The sequence below is a fragment of the Lycium barbarum genome, chromosome 7 (genome assembly GCF_019175385.1).
Source record: "Lycium barbarum isolate Lr01 chromosome 7, ASM1917538v2, whole genome shotgun sequence".
Classification (NCBI taxonomy): Eukaryota; Viridiplantae; Streptophyta; class Magnoliopsida; order Solanales; family Solanaceae; genus Lycium; species Lycium barbarum.
In genome coordinates this window covers 22,850,605-22,863,921 of record NC_083343.1, presented here as the reverse complement: position 1 = coordinate 22,863,921, position 13,317 = coordinate 22,850,605, and the positions used below count along the sequence as shown (strand labels likewise).

General features: G+C 38.7%; 1 protein-coding gene across 3 annotated transcripts in view; it reads right to left on the bottom strand.

The window, feature by feature from the left end:
• LOC132603294 (protein NUCLEOLAR FACTOR 1-like) overlaps positions 1–13,317 on the bottom strand; it is a 39,670-nt gene that overhangs the window by 7,291 nt on the left and 19,062 nt on the right. For 2 of the 3 annotated variants that reach the window (XM_060316291.1, XM_060316288.1), the window contains exons 6-18: positions 10,015–10,088; positions 8,831–8,966; positions 7,096–7,219; positions 5,776–5,876; positions 5,531–5,662; positions 3,856–3,936; positions 2,606–2,787; positions 1,823–1,895; positions 1,322–1,381; positions 1,169–1,207; positions 991–1,079; positions 732–796; positions 546–592 (exon numbers count right to left, since the gene is read on the bottom strand). In XM_060316291.1, coding sequence (XP_060172274.1) covers positions 546–592; positions 732–796; positions 991–1,079; positions 1,169–1,207; positions 1,322–1,381; positions 1,823–1,895; positions 2,606–2,787; positions 3,856–3,936; positions 5,531–5,662; positions 5,776–5,876; positions 7,096–7,219; positions 8,831–8,966; positions 10,015–10,088 — 1,203 coding nt within the window. Of the gene's footprint in view, positions 1–545; positions 593–731; positions 797–990; positions 1,080–1,168; positions 1,208–1,321; positions 1,382–1,822; positions 1,896–2,605; positions 2,788–3,855; positions 3,937–5,530; positions 5,663–5,775; positions 5,877–7,095; positions 7,220–8,830; positions 8,967–10,014; positions 10,205–13,317 lie in introns of all 3 variants that reach the window. The other variant, XM_060316290.1, reaches the window with a different exon arrangement.

The window sequence follows — 13,317 nt, the reverse complement described above, 5'->3', positions numbered from 1 at the left end:
TTTGAACTGTGCATCACTGGTCCTCGAGGATTTCTCGGTTATCAAATATTACAGCTTTCAAAGTATAGCTGCAAATCACCAGTTAATGGGTGATTGATTAGTCCAGCTACTTCACATTAACATGATATGACAACTTGACAAGAAGGCTACCAACGTCGTAACATTTTGGGTCTACAAATTAATTCTATCAGACTGGTCCAGTAATTTGCTTTAACTAGTGGACCTATAATTTGGACCCTTTTTTCTTTTGTACATCAAAGTTAATTTGTGCCCTTCTGAAAAGCATATACCTCTCTTTTGCGCTAGATGCTCAAACTATGCCCAAAATACTTATTCCCCCCAGCCACCAACTTATGATACACCAAACACAAGGAGGTAATAACCGAGGAAAAGGGGATAACTAAGAACTGTCAAAAAGTAACAACATAACACTCTAAACCAGGAACAGAGCTCCAGATAGAAACACAACATAATCATGTCAAGGGTTATTACTATCCGAAGGATTCCAATCATTGACACCAGAGAGGAGAGCAAAATGGACAGACCTTTCCTTCGTGGTTGAGGCAATGATGGTTGAATAACCCATTGATGTCTTCATAGGACAGAAAAATACTTTAGCTCTTAGGCCCTAATTATAAAGACAATTATCAAGAATGACACTAGAATTTAAAAATTATAGCATTAGCATCTATCTTTACAGCCTGCACACCACACAAAAGTCACGAACTTACCTGGATTTATGTGAGAAGATAATATTATTGATTGCCGGTAGAATGGCGCTTGACCGTCTAAATACCTACAAGCGACATTCACAAAACCAAATTATTAGCAAAAAACATCACTCATTTCAAGGGAGTGCAACATGTTCTCCATATTTATCCAATATTCGTATGGTGGCGCAATGTTTTACGTGAACCCACATTCAGAACTCACAGATCAAGCCACCTTTTTTAGCAACAAGGCAAACAGAAGAGCAGCATATGAGCATACCATTGCCTAATGCGCATAATATCTGTTCCATGCTGCTCGGAAGGTATCCGATTTAATTGTTCAACAGTTGTATTCACGTGTGACCAATTCTGCGAATACAAAAAATATGAACAAAAGATAGTAAAGAGTAGACATGCATTAAATCAATCCTAGGGGTAAGGATGAACTTTCAACGTACCTGCATCAATATGACATCTGCGTGGTCAACAATTAGAACCTGCTCAAATGGTAATTATACCGTTAGTTGATAAAGGTAATGAGCACTGCTAAAATAGATAAAAGCACAAACCACAACCTTCCAAACTACTATAACTTTTCCAACAAAGATTACCTCTATAGAAGAAAGATAATCGACATTTTTATCCTTGTATAATTCTGCCTCCCCGATTTTCTGAAGGAATAAAATCAATAAAAAGTTAGTAACAGCTTAAATTAAAAACGGCTTTCATACTTCACATTAGAGCTGCATAGCGTTAGAATTAAGAGAATAAGCTTTGAGAAAATCTGTTGATATATTGAAACAGGGTATAGAAGTTAGAAGAACAGAGTTCTGAGATTATAGAAGGCTGCATGATGTTTACTTGGCCCGTATAGCATGTTACAGATTACGTCCCCCTCCCCAAAAAAATCAGTCAAGAGGTGACGATTTACAAGTTCCCTTTATTACTTAAACTTATGGCTTTGAATTTTAGAAAAATTCCTTTCATTTCTGTATTCTGGAAAAATATCCTGTAAACATAAGAGAGAATCAAGGATTTAATGAATGATCTAAACACCATAAAATGAAAAAGAGCAATGAGGATCAAGCAAGTGCATTTATTAGGAAACTTACATTGATTAGGCCAAGAGGGGAAGCAACAATCATGTCTGACGAGTAGAAGTCACCGTACAATTTTATGCTCCTCCTAAAATAACGACATGCATAAGATTTTCCTTTTGAAAAAGATGACGATAAAGATACTTTATATAAATTTCTCCATAATATTGATATTATACAGTGGAGTTGCTCATATCTATATACAAAATTGATTAACTTATAAGTGCTGCTCGCATATTCTACCCTACTCTGTAAGAACAGAATTAGTGTCTTGATTAGTCCATCTTCATGTATTTCATATATTCCATGTTGAACTATGTGCAACATCAATGAATTGGTAGTCAAAGCTTACTTAGACTAAAACCAAGTAAAAGCATCATTAGTCAAAGTGGAAGCATACAACCACAAGATGGCCCATGAACATACATGAAACTTTTGAAAATTGTGGGTTTCATTTAATCACTTTTCATTTATAAATTTTGATTTTATTTAGCAAGATGTGTATGAAGGGCTACTATGACATGCAGCATACAACGTCCTAAACTAAACAAACCAGGAGGATATGAATACAAGGGGAGATAGAATGATTTAACTTTTCTCATAGGAACATGCTTGCATAATAAATAGGTACTTCACCAAGTTGTTTATGACTGAATAATGCGCAAATTATGTGTCCTTTGAATAATGCTTACCAGCAGCATATAAAGCATCTCTAAGTTGAAAAGTACTCGGACAAAGAAATGCAGCTTTCATGGTGTAGTAATGTTTTAGTAATTTCACCAGAGTTGAGAAATATACCTAGTGAACTTAATTCCAATCATGAAATGATCATTGTTATTTCCCCCAAATAATGCTTGAAAATCAGATGGTTTTGAGGTCCTTTTTAGTTCAGGAATTTCTGTAGCATCTTCATCCTCCTTGTCTTCACTTACTCCAGCTCCAAATTCTCTATAGAAACGTTCATGCTCCTCTACATAAGACTGAAGGAATCAACACTACATTAATTTATTTATTTTTTTGATCAGGTAAAAGATTGTAATTAAAACACTACATTAATAAAGTACGAAAAAGGTATATCTTCATCTAAAACAGGCCTATATGAGGCCAAAATTAGCAGTATGATCTTTGGTTAAGTGGTGCCTAACTGAATAATGTTTTTTTAATCATAATTACGGGCTCCACTTTAAGATCTCTCTCTAGGTCTAACTATTTCACATCTAACAAGGCCAAAACGTTTTTCTGCGAATCTAAACATTCACTGCGAGCCTCTAAAATGAAGGCGCAGTGGGTCATTATACATTCTAGTCTTCTAACTGTAGCTACATTTCGCAAATCAAGCATGTAATTCCTTTTACTGCAAATTCCTCACTACCAGCTTCATTGCATAAAAATATAAAATTATACCGTTACTGATTAAGAAAATACCTACTCACTAGCATATCACTGCTTAATTTGATTAAGAAAAGTTTGCATATTAGTGCAAAACTAAAATAGCATACTTGATATATGTTACTCCCTCCGTTCCATAATACGTGGGTGTTTTTAGCTTATGCAAACCTCTTAAGATATTGCTCACTCCTAGAAAAATATGAGTGTTTTTACTAGCATACCCCTAATTAGTGCCTAGAGAAGAGAAAAAAAAAAGCTACTTAATGATTCTTGATTATAAATAAGGGTAAGTTTGGAAGAACAAGATCAATTTCTTCTTGAAATCCTAAAACACCACTTATTTTGAAACAAAATGAAAAGCCTAAGACACCGCTTATTATGGAATGGAGGGAGTATCTTACAGCAGGTATGGTGTCTGTGGAAACTGGCAAGGTGCTTGGTCGCCATCACTAGTCTTACTACTAGGAAAAGTTTTGTGCACTTAGCAGCAACTAACTACAATTTCTAGGTTAAGCAGCAACAGCATGAAGTAAACAATACTCTTGCTTAGTTCCAACACGATTAAATAACATCTCATGGAACCATGCTGCTGAAATCTTGGGAACGCATTGTTGAGTTTATTTTGCATAAGAATTCAGAAAATGCAAAAGCTCATGTACCTTGTATTTCGGAGGTGTCAAATCAATCAGCCGCTTGACTACCCGAAATGCAACACTTGCTAGAGGGAGAAGGATCAAAACCTGAACCAATCACAAGAAAATGACCAATACTCTTACAACTTAACTAACCACAAGAAAGTGATCAACACTGTAAGTGTCCACAGTGCTCCGTAAATGATGAGGATACACAAGCGGATGCTGAGAGATGCAAGATCATTGTATAAAAATTGATATAGTTCAAACAACGGATGTAACCACAAAAGTACGATCAAGTAAATTAAGCCAAACCATTTTCATATATATATATATATATATATGAAAATTGATCACGCTCATATTAAAATCCAGAATATAAAACCGTGAGTGGACCTGAAAAGCGCTATTAATTCCTAAACTCAGGTGATACTTAACTGTACTTTTGCTATGTCTAAAGACAGTTGAGCAGGTCGTTAATGTCAGGGGGGCAGAGAATAAAGAACATCTTATGATAGAATGACTAGGTAGTGGGATTCGGAACCTCTAAAGAGAAAGAAGCTTATCCATAGGATCTGATCCACCGGCATAATCAGAACTTTTCAAAGATATATTAATATCCCTAGCTGAAATACAAGTAAAATATAAAGCAGAAAAATGAACAATGATCATTGAATAAGTATAAGAACATATCAACAAGAGAGGTTGCTGTACTGGCAAGAGCACTACACTTCAAACCAAGACGTTGGAAGTTCGAGTCACTGAGAGAAGAAGTGGAAGAACCACCATTGGTCCCTCGTGAGAGCTTGGGAGGTAGGGTTTAACAAATCACGAAAAAGAATGTGGAAGGTCATATCACATGTATCTACACATTAACAGGGCCAATCAGTCCTAGACGAAAAAGAAATTGTCCAGTTGAAAAGAGAATTTGCTAGGCTAATGGCTATACGGTATTTCTAATTCTTTGGAGATGGGAAATGCTGTGGTTTAACTTCTTAAAGGCTAACCAAACTATCAGGAGTGATACACATAAAATGTGGGTCAGGGGTGGAATATGTTGAAGTGTCTCTTTCAAAGACTAAGAGCAGGATTGGATGGTTATAGTTGCACTTCAAGTAGTCTCCTCCTGAGTTGCAGACTCTTCACTTTCGATGCCGTACCCATGTCGGATTCTCCAACAATACACTACTTTTGGGGAATCCAACACGTACCCATTGACATTTTTGAAAAGTCCGAACAACATGGGTCTCCTTTGCAATAATCCAACTCCACCGTAACTTTTAAGAGTAGAACTTCGTAGACAATACAAAAGATAATGCTAGCAAAGTGCAGATACCAAGTATAGGACAGGATTTTCTTTTTTTAATGAAATCACACAATTCCCACTACCATATACAAATCTTATTTTAAGAACAGCCTCAACTTCACACATCAAAGTCCTGATTATCTATAAATTTGAAAACAAGACAAGGATGCACCTTCAACAAAACATACCAAGCTTGATATCCATCATTGATGTTGGGAAATATGTGGTGCGAGTACGTCAAGGTTTTTGCTAATTTCTAGTGTATTTTGAAGAATCAACACAAAAGTACTCACATCCTTATTACACCCGATCGATGGGTACGTCAAGGCAAATGAAAATCCATCTATTTCGCACAAATTTGTTTTCAGAAGAATACGAATGAAAATAGGTAAATACCTTAGGGCGAGTGAACCCACGGTCAAGAAAGGATTCATTATTAAGGACATTTGCTTTCACATTCTCCTGAAGCTTAGCTAGTTTTGCCTCGTTCTTCTTTACAAGATCCCTGGTTCTGAAAATATGATTGAGCTGCATAAAATGATTCCCTTAAATAACCAAGACATTTTTGAAATTTTGGATATGAACCACATCACTCGAACTTGAACTAGTAAATTATGGTGAAAAGAAGTAGATGCTCTTACAGAATGCATAATATAAGCATCCATGGTACTTGAATCTTCTTCTTGACCTTTGAGATAGAAGGGTTTCTTGTTGTGGTGCAGAATATCCCGGTAGCTGTTGCCTACAAGAATACAGAAAGCAATAGCAATTACGACACTAAAAAAATAGCAGAACAGAAAACAAAGTAATACATGGACAGCAAGATAAATCCATCAGGTTAACCTGAATAAGTATAATATCCGATTCACCTTTATTACTCCTTCGTTGAAAAAATATACATCCTATCTCATTCTTGTTTCCCTCCCTCAAAAATCGCCAAAACCAAATTCCCATAATCTAGATAATTTGGATGAATTACAAATCCTAATGTAAGCATGTGATACTGCAAGTAAGATCGTAACTTCTTGTAATTTTTTTACGCTTCGGTTTTATGAAATTTAAGCCCGAGGGAATGAACCAATCACCAAACCCTACATAATGCAACAATTGAAAGTTCCGAGGGCAACAACGTTTAGTGTCACTGATGCATACATAAGGTGCAAATCATTAGAGATGGTTTCACTTATTGGTTAAGTTGGAAATAGCACATCAGAATTAAAGCTGAATACGTTGTGAAGCATGTTTACTTTTTAGAGAAGAGTCAGCTTTAGTCTAGTGAAATTTTTTGCAGAATTATGAGTGGATGTTCACCGATCAAGAATAACAGCAGCACAAGTGAATGCTGATGTTTAAATAGACCATGTGGCAGCTCAATCAGAGATTTTTAGCCTTCTTATTCAGGGGGATTTTTTTTTTCTGGTTTTGTTGTTTGGGGGGGGGGGGGGGGGGGGGGGGCGGTTGTGTGAGTTATAGTGTTGAACCCAGCTTAGGTCCGATTGTATTTTCACCACAAAACGACATATTAGCTGATACTGCAGCCTAAAAGATCTCTCTACCATTGATAATATCTTTTTTGCTCCGAATTTTCCACAAGATTAACTCAAACTAATTTTTCTACTTCGACTCTCCAAATCACACCTAGTAGTAAACACTGCTTCAGACAAGAATAAATAATGCTCGAAGTAAAACCACAACTATCAATGCGGAACCACATGGAACATGAGGAAATAAGTGACACGAAAACTTTGATTGATAAACTGAAAGAACATCCGGTTCTGGAGTCACATTAATGATCTACTCTAAAGGTTCTAACTGTGACTGATATATCTTCCAAACGTCGCAAATTAACAAAGAAACAGACACATAGTTCTGTCCACCAATCAATCAGACCACAGGCAATAATCACTTGATAAGTAAAACACCAGTAAATGACCAAAACCAACTTGATGGCCTTTACTTACAGACGGAGAAAAATAATCTCTGCTTTGATGAATCAAAATCTGCGCCTCCAGACTTCTCATAGATACCTAACCAGTGCTTGTGTAGTGTTGGCTTCAAGCCATGAAACAAGAAGTTGTCTGGCTCCTGCAAAGTAGCAATGAAACTTCTTGTATGAGAAGATTGTTGTGGAAAAGCAATACATAAAATTGAAGTAAATCTATCGATAGCAAAGAGCAGTCCAGTTTGGTATTGCAAGGTTTTCCTCTATTCAGCAATTCAAGCTAAAGGCATTCCATCGAGAACCTTAATACAGTCACCAAGGGAATTCGACCTAAACTTATTCATCAAGCATCTAAAACATGGTACACATGTAACTCAATACAAATATAGGGAGCAACATTTTAGAAAATAGAGTTCTTGGGTCGGTATCTTTAACAGACTTAAGTTTTTTATCCCCAAAAGAAAGACACACACGCGCGCGCATGCACGAGTTTAGACTAATGGATATTTTTTTTTTAATGACATGTGAACCCGCAGCCGCTACCCTTTGGGTGCTAAGTTGCTCGGACTCTCCAAAAATGTTGCATCACCCGTGTCGGATCCTCCAAAAATGTACTACTTTTGGAGAATCCGACACGCACCCGTCCATATTTTTGAAGAGTCCGAGTAACATAGTTTGGGTGCGCACAAGGTAAATCCAGCTCCTGTGCAATAGCTCGCAAACAGACTAATGGATATTAAAAAGGAGAAATTCCAAAAAAGAACTGCAGAGTAACCCGACAACTGCAATAAGTAACACTGCACCTGTAATTTTGAAGTTTGAAAACAAAAATAATTGGAATTAACAAGTATCTAACAGAAAGCCAAATGCAAGATGCATCAGAAAAGCCAGATGCAAGATGATAACAACAACCCAGTGAAATCCCACACCGTGGGGTCTGGGGAGGGTAGAGTGTACGCAGACCTTACTCCTACCAAGGTAGGACGGCTGTTTCCGAAAGACCCTCGGCTCAATGAAAATCATAAAAAGAGGTCAGATAGGCTAAGAAATTCAAAGCGATATGGAAATGCAAATAACGAAAGCGACAAAGATAAGATAGAATAATCAAAGTACAGGAAATAACAGATAATAGCAGAAATCAGAGCACAAGAAATTCTACTGCGATAATGCGCCTACTAATAAAAGCCAGATGCAAGATGAAAATTGAATTACAATCCTAAAGAAACCCAGAACGAAGCGGAATCTCTATCAGAAAGCCAGATGCAAGATGAAAATTGAATTACAATCCTAAAGAAACCCAGAACGAAGCGGAATCTCTATCAGTTGACATAGTTATCAGCCACCTGCAACAGCACTGTCCATGAACTTTTTTCTGTTCCTTTTGAAAAATTAAGAAGATGTTAAGCAGGATACCACTTTCAAACAATTTGGACGACAAAATACAGTATAGATTTATCGCCCAAATTTGCCACTAAATTGGACGTTAGCTCTAGCAAAGATATAAGATGCTCCAGCAATCTAGATGTCAATTTTGCAACGATGTGAATTAAACTATTAAAGAAAATCAAAGACCGCTATTTAATTATTTACCAGATTCATACTACTTGAACGTAGCTAACAGACCTTTTGCCCAAATCATAAGAGATGAAGGAATGAAGATCTACAACAGCTGAATATGGAGACAGGCCTGAGCACTATGAAGCAATCAACAATAGAATAAGGAAGATATAGCAATATGCAAACAAGACAGCTACCTTCAGAAAACACTCGCCTGTACCCCTCCACTTGTGATTTGACATGGCTACCATCCATTTGTAAGTCCATTTCTTTTTCTCTAGCCTGTCGACCTCTTCTTTGGATAACTTGTGATCCAAATGAGAGTGAAATGAGCTGCAAATGGGTTAACAATCATCATAACTTCTTCTAACTTACAAAATCTTTCATCAACCGTCAAACTTTTTTTTTTGATAAGGTTAATTTTATTTTATTTTTTCCTGAGAGGGTAGCATTTTGTATTAAAACCAAAAAAAGGCAGTGAAGCCATAATTACAGAGAATGTGAGCAAACTAATCTATGCAAAAATTGCTCTATAAAGACTCCAATGATAGCATTAGAGCCTCAATATCCTCTATGTACTCCTGTTTACACAAATGAAAAGCAAAATACAACTAAGCTTTATCTTCTGGATTGGGTTACTCTTCCCTTCAAGTAAGATTTTATTAAAGAAGACAGTATGGAGCTGATACTTTAAAATTACTTTTTGGGGGGGGGGGGGGGGGCAGGGGGGGAGAAGAAATAAAAGGAAGCTAGACGTGATTACACCAAATTCCTAAATGTTTTCTAGCAAGTCTAGCACATCATGTTAATTCAGACAGTATTCCGTCCTTCCAGAAATACAAGTGCTACAGGCAGTTAAATTTTATAATCTGGATTTGCTCCATAGTGCCTTCGAAACATCTTTTGTTCCTTTCTTTCCAAATAGTCCATGTTATGCATAAAGGAATTGATCTCTAGATTTTCTTCAATAAGCCACTTGGGTAAGCTGTTTCCCATCATTCAAGTACTTCATAATGTTTTCCTTAACAATTACTAGTATATCTCTACACCGGTTATATTTATCATTCAGTACCACTCGATTCAAGTAGAACTCATGAGCAATGAGACGCACATCTTAGTTCCTTGCCCCACCTAAGCACAACTTAAGAGAGGTGAAGTGCCCTCCCTAAATTTTTTTTAGCTTCAGGGCTTACCACGCCGTAGATGAGCCTTTGGCGACCCGGACCCTGATTTGTCCTAGAGGAGGAGACATGTGCATTATATCAAGAACATAGTCCAACATACTCATGAAACATAAACAAGTGAACAAATACAAGTACTGGAACATGAAAGGAAAATTTTAAAAAAAAAAGGCAACAAACTCAATCAAAACTAGTCAGACCTTGTGCTTGCACAAGCCCCTCTTGTAGGTTGACCATTTACTCTCAATTCTTGTTCTTCATCTGAACCAGAAGCCTCTGAATTGTCATCGTCAGTTTCAGTACCTCCAATCCGTCCCACAGGGTTTCCCAGACCACCTTGATGTAGACTAGCACCAGGTTCGCTAAGTCTAGAAGCATCACTATCACTACCTATTTCCAAACATAACATTGAAAGGAAAAAAAGGACAAACTAATCAGTAGACGCTATTTCCACAAATAGATATATGCAAAAACGAACAACATCATATCCAGTATATTCCCACATAGTAGGGTCTGGGGAGGGTAGAGTGTACGCAGACCTTACCCCTACCTTGGGAGGTAGGAAGGCCGTTTCCGATAGACCCTCGGCTCAAGAAAAGGTGCCAAGACAACAGTAATAATAGGTAGTAATAGCAACATATAATAAGATAAATGACATTAAAGAAAGAAACAAGCAAGCTATATGAGAGATCTAGAAAAAATAAGCGAGTGAACAAAGATAATAATACTCCTAATACGAAAAAGAAATCCTCCCAGCCCCCTACTAGACCTCTACCCTGATACTGGACCTCCACACCCTCCTATCACCGGTCATGTCCTCGGTAAGCTGAAGTAGCGTCATATCCTGCCGAATCACCTCTCCCCAGGCCTTCTTTGGCCTACCCCTCCCTCTCTTCAAGCCCACCACCTAAGTTACTAGGACTCTTCACTTTCGGTGCCGCACCCGTGTCGACACGACATGGGTATGGATGTGGGTTCCGTACCCGATCTAGTCAATCGCTTTTCGGTACTTTGACCAAAATCAACGAAGAAATTCCGGACAGATCCAATGATTTCTATAATCAAAACAAAAGCTGAGATGGACTTAAAGAAAATGGAATACCTTGTATATTGAAATTTCTATGTCACTCAGAAAATGGAATACCTTGTATATTGAAATTTCTATGTCACTCCTTTTCCTTTTATCTCCTTCCGGGATTCTCCTCTTGATCAATATTTTCTCCCCATGTTTTCCACATAATATCTCATAATTTAGGTTTTATAGTTCTAATTTTAGATATTTCAATTATTTTTAGCCGAATCCCCGCACCCGTATCCATACCTGGATCCTTATCCCCGAATCTTAGAATTTAGATCATGAAGGATCCGACCTCTAGATCCGCACCCGTATCGGACACCCGCACCCGAGTCCGAGTAACTTAGGCCACCGCTGCCAGCCTCTCACACCTCCTCACTGGTGCATCTTCACCGCACATGGCCGAACCATCTCAACCTCCCTTCCCGCATCTTATCCACCACAGGGGCCAGACCCACCTTGTCCCGAATCACTTCATTCCGAATCCTATATCTCCTGGTATACCCGCACATCCATATCAGCATCCGCATCTCTGCTACCTTCATTTTTTGGACATGAGCTTTCTTAACTGGCCAGCATTCCGTCCCATACAACATAGTCGGTCTAACCACCACTGTGTAGAACTTTCCCTTTAGTATAGGCAGCATATTCTTATCGCACAACCCCCCCAATGCGAGCATCCATTTCATCCATCCAGCTCTAATACGATGTGTGATATCGTCATCAATCTCACTATATTCCCTTGGATGATCGACCCCAAATACTTGAAACTTTCTTTCTTCGGGATGACCCGAGCATCTAGATGCACGTCCTCATCCTCTACCTGAATCACCTCACTGAACTTGCACTCTAAGTACTCTGTCTTCATCCTGCTTAACTTGAAACCTTTCGACTCCAGGGTCTGTCTCCAAACCTCTAGTCTCACGTTAACGCCGCTCCACGTCTCGTCAATAAGCACAATGTCATGTGCAAACAACATGCACCACGGCATCTCTCCTTGAATGTGGCGCGTCAATGCGTCCATCGCCAAAGCAAACAAAAAGGGGCTAAGAGCGGACCCCTAATGCAGGCCCATCTTGACTGGGAAGTGTTCTGAATCACCTCCAACCGTCCTCACCCGGGTCTTGGCTCCATCATACATGTCCTTAATCGCTCTAATGTAAGCTACAGGAACACCTCTAGCTCCCAAACATCTCCATAGTACCTCCCTTGGGACTTTGTCGTAAGGCTTTTCTAGGTCAACCAACACCATGTGCAAGTCTTTCTTCTTATCCCTATACTGCTTCACCAACCTCCTCACAAGGGGAATGGCTTCTGTAGTCGAACGCCCTGACATGAATCCGAACTAGTTCTCCGAAATAGACACTATCTTCCTCATCCTCGCTTCCACCAGTCTCTCCCAAACTTTCATCGTATGGCTCAACAGCTTAATAACCTATGGTTGTTGCAGTTCTGGATAACCCCTTTGTTCTTGTACAACGGGATCATGGTGCTCCGTCTCCACTCTTCAGGCATCTTCGCCGTCCTAAAAATAACATTCAACAACCGCGTAAGCCACTCCAACCCTCCCCTGCCCGCATTCTTTTAAAATTCTACAAGGATTTCATCTGGCCCGGTCGCTCTCCCTCCGCTCATCTTACGCATAACCCCCTCGACCTCCTCAATCTTGACCCGCCTACAGTACCCAAAATCGCAGCGGCTCTCTGAGAGCTCCAATTCGCCTAATAAGACGTTCCGGTTCCCCTCTTCGTTCAAGAGTTTATGAAAGTAAGTCTGCCATTTTTATCTAATATGGGCATCTTCCACCAAAACTTCGCCTCCCTCGTCTTTGATACACTTCACTTGATCCAGGTCCCGAGCCTTCCTCTCCCTCGATTTTGCTCGCCCTGCCTTTTTCCCCAGTTCTTCATACAAGCGTCCAAACGCAGCAGTATTAGCCGCCGTAACCGAGCAGCCCAAAATAAGGCTCCACCACAAGTTGGAAAACTAGCTCATTCACTAATCACTGAAGGGAAAAAAATGCTCACAAATTCATACATAACAAAATCGAGCTATATCTCTACTTTAAATTATCTCATTGTCTCCCTTTTTTTAGCTCAGAAAGAAGGTTCGAAAGCAAAGAGACAGAGACAGAGGGGGAGGGGGAGAGAAAATAGGGGCTTTCTTTATCTATTACTTCCCATACTAATACTCCTATGACCTTGCGGCCATAGAATAGAAACATGAGATTTTCGGGAGCAAAATTAACAGTTTTTAGCTATATCTGTGAGTAATATTTAAAGCACTAGTAGGAATCTCTTTGGAAATAAAATAATGATTCATTCTCTACTGCTTAATTTTATAAGTGCAGCCAAGTATCATGTTTTGATAAGGAAGTTCATGAATCTTAAAATTTGTCCCTTTTTGATCAATAGCTAAATAATTAACC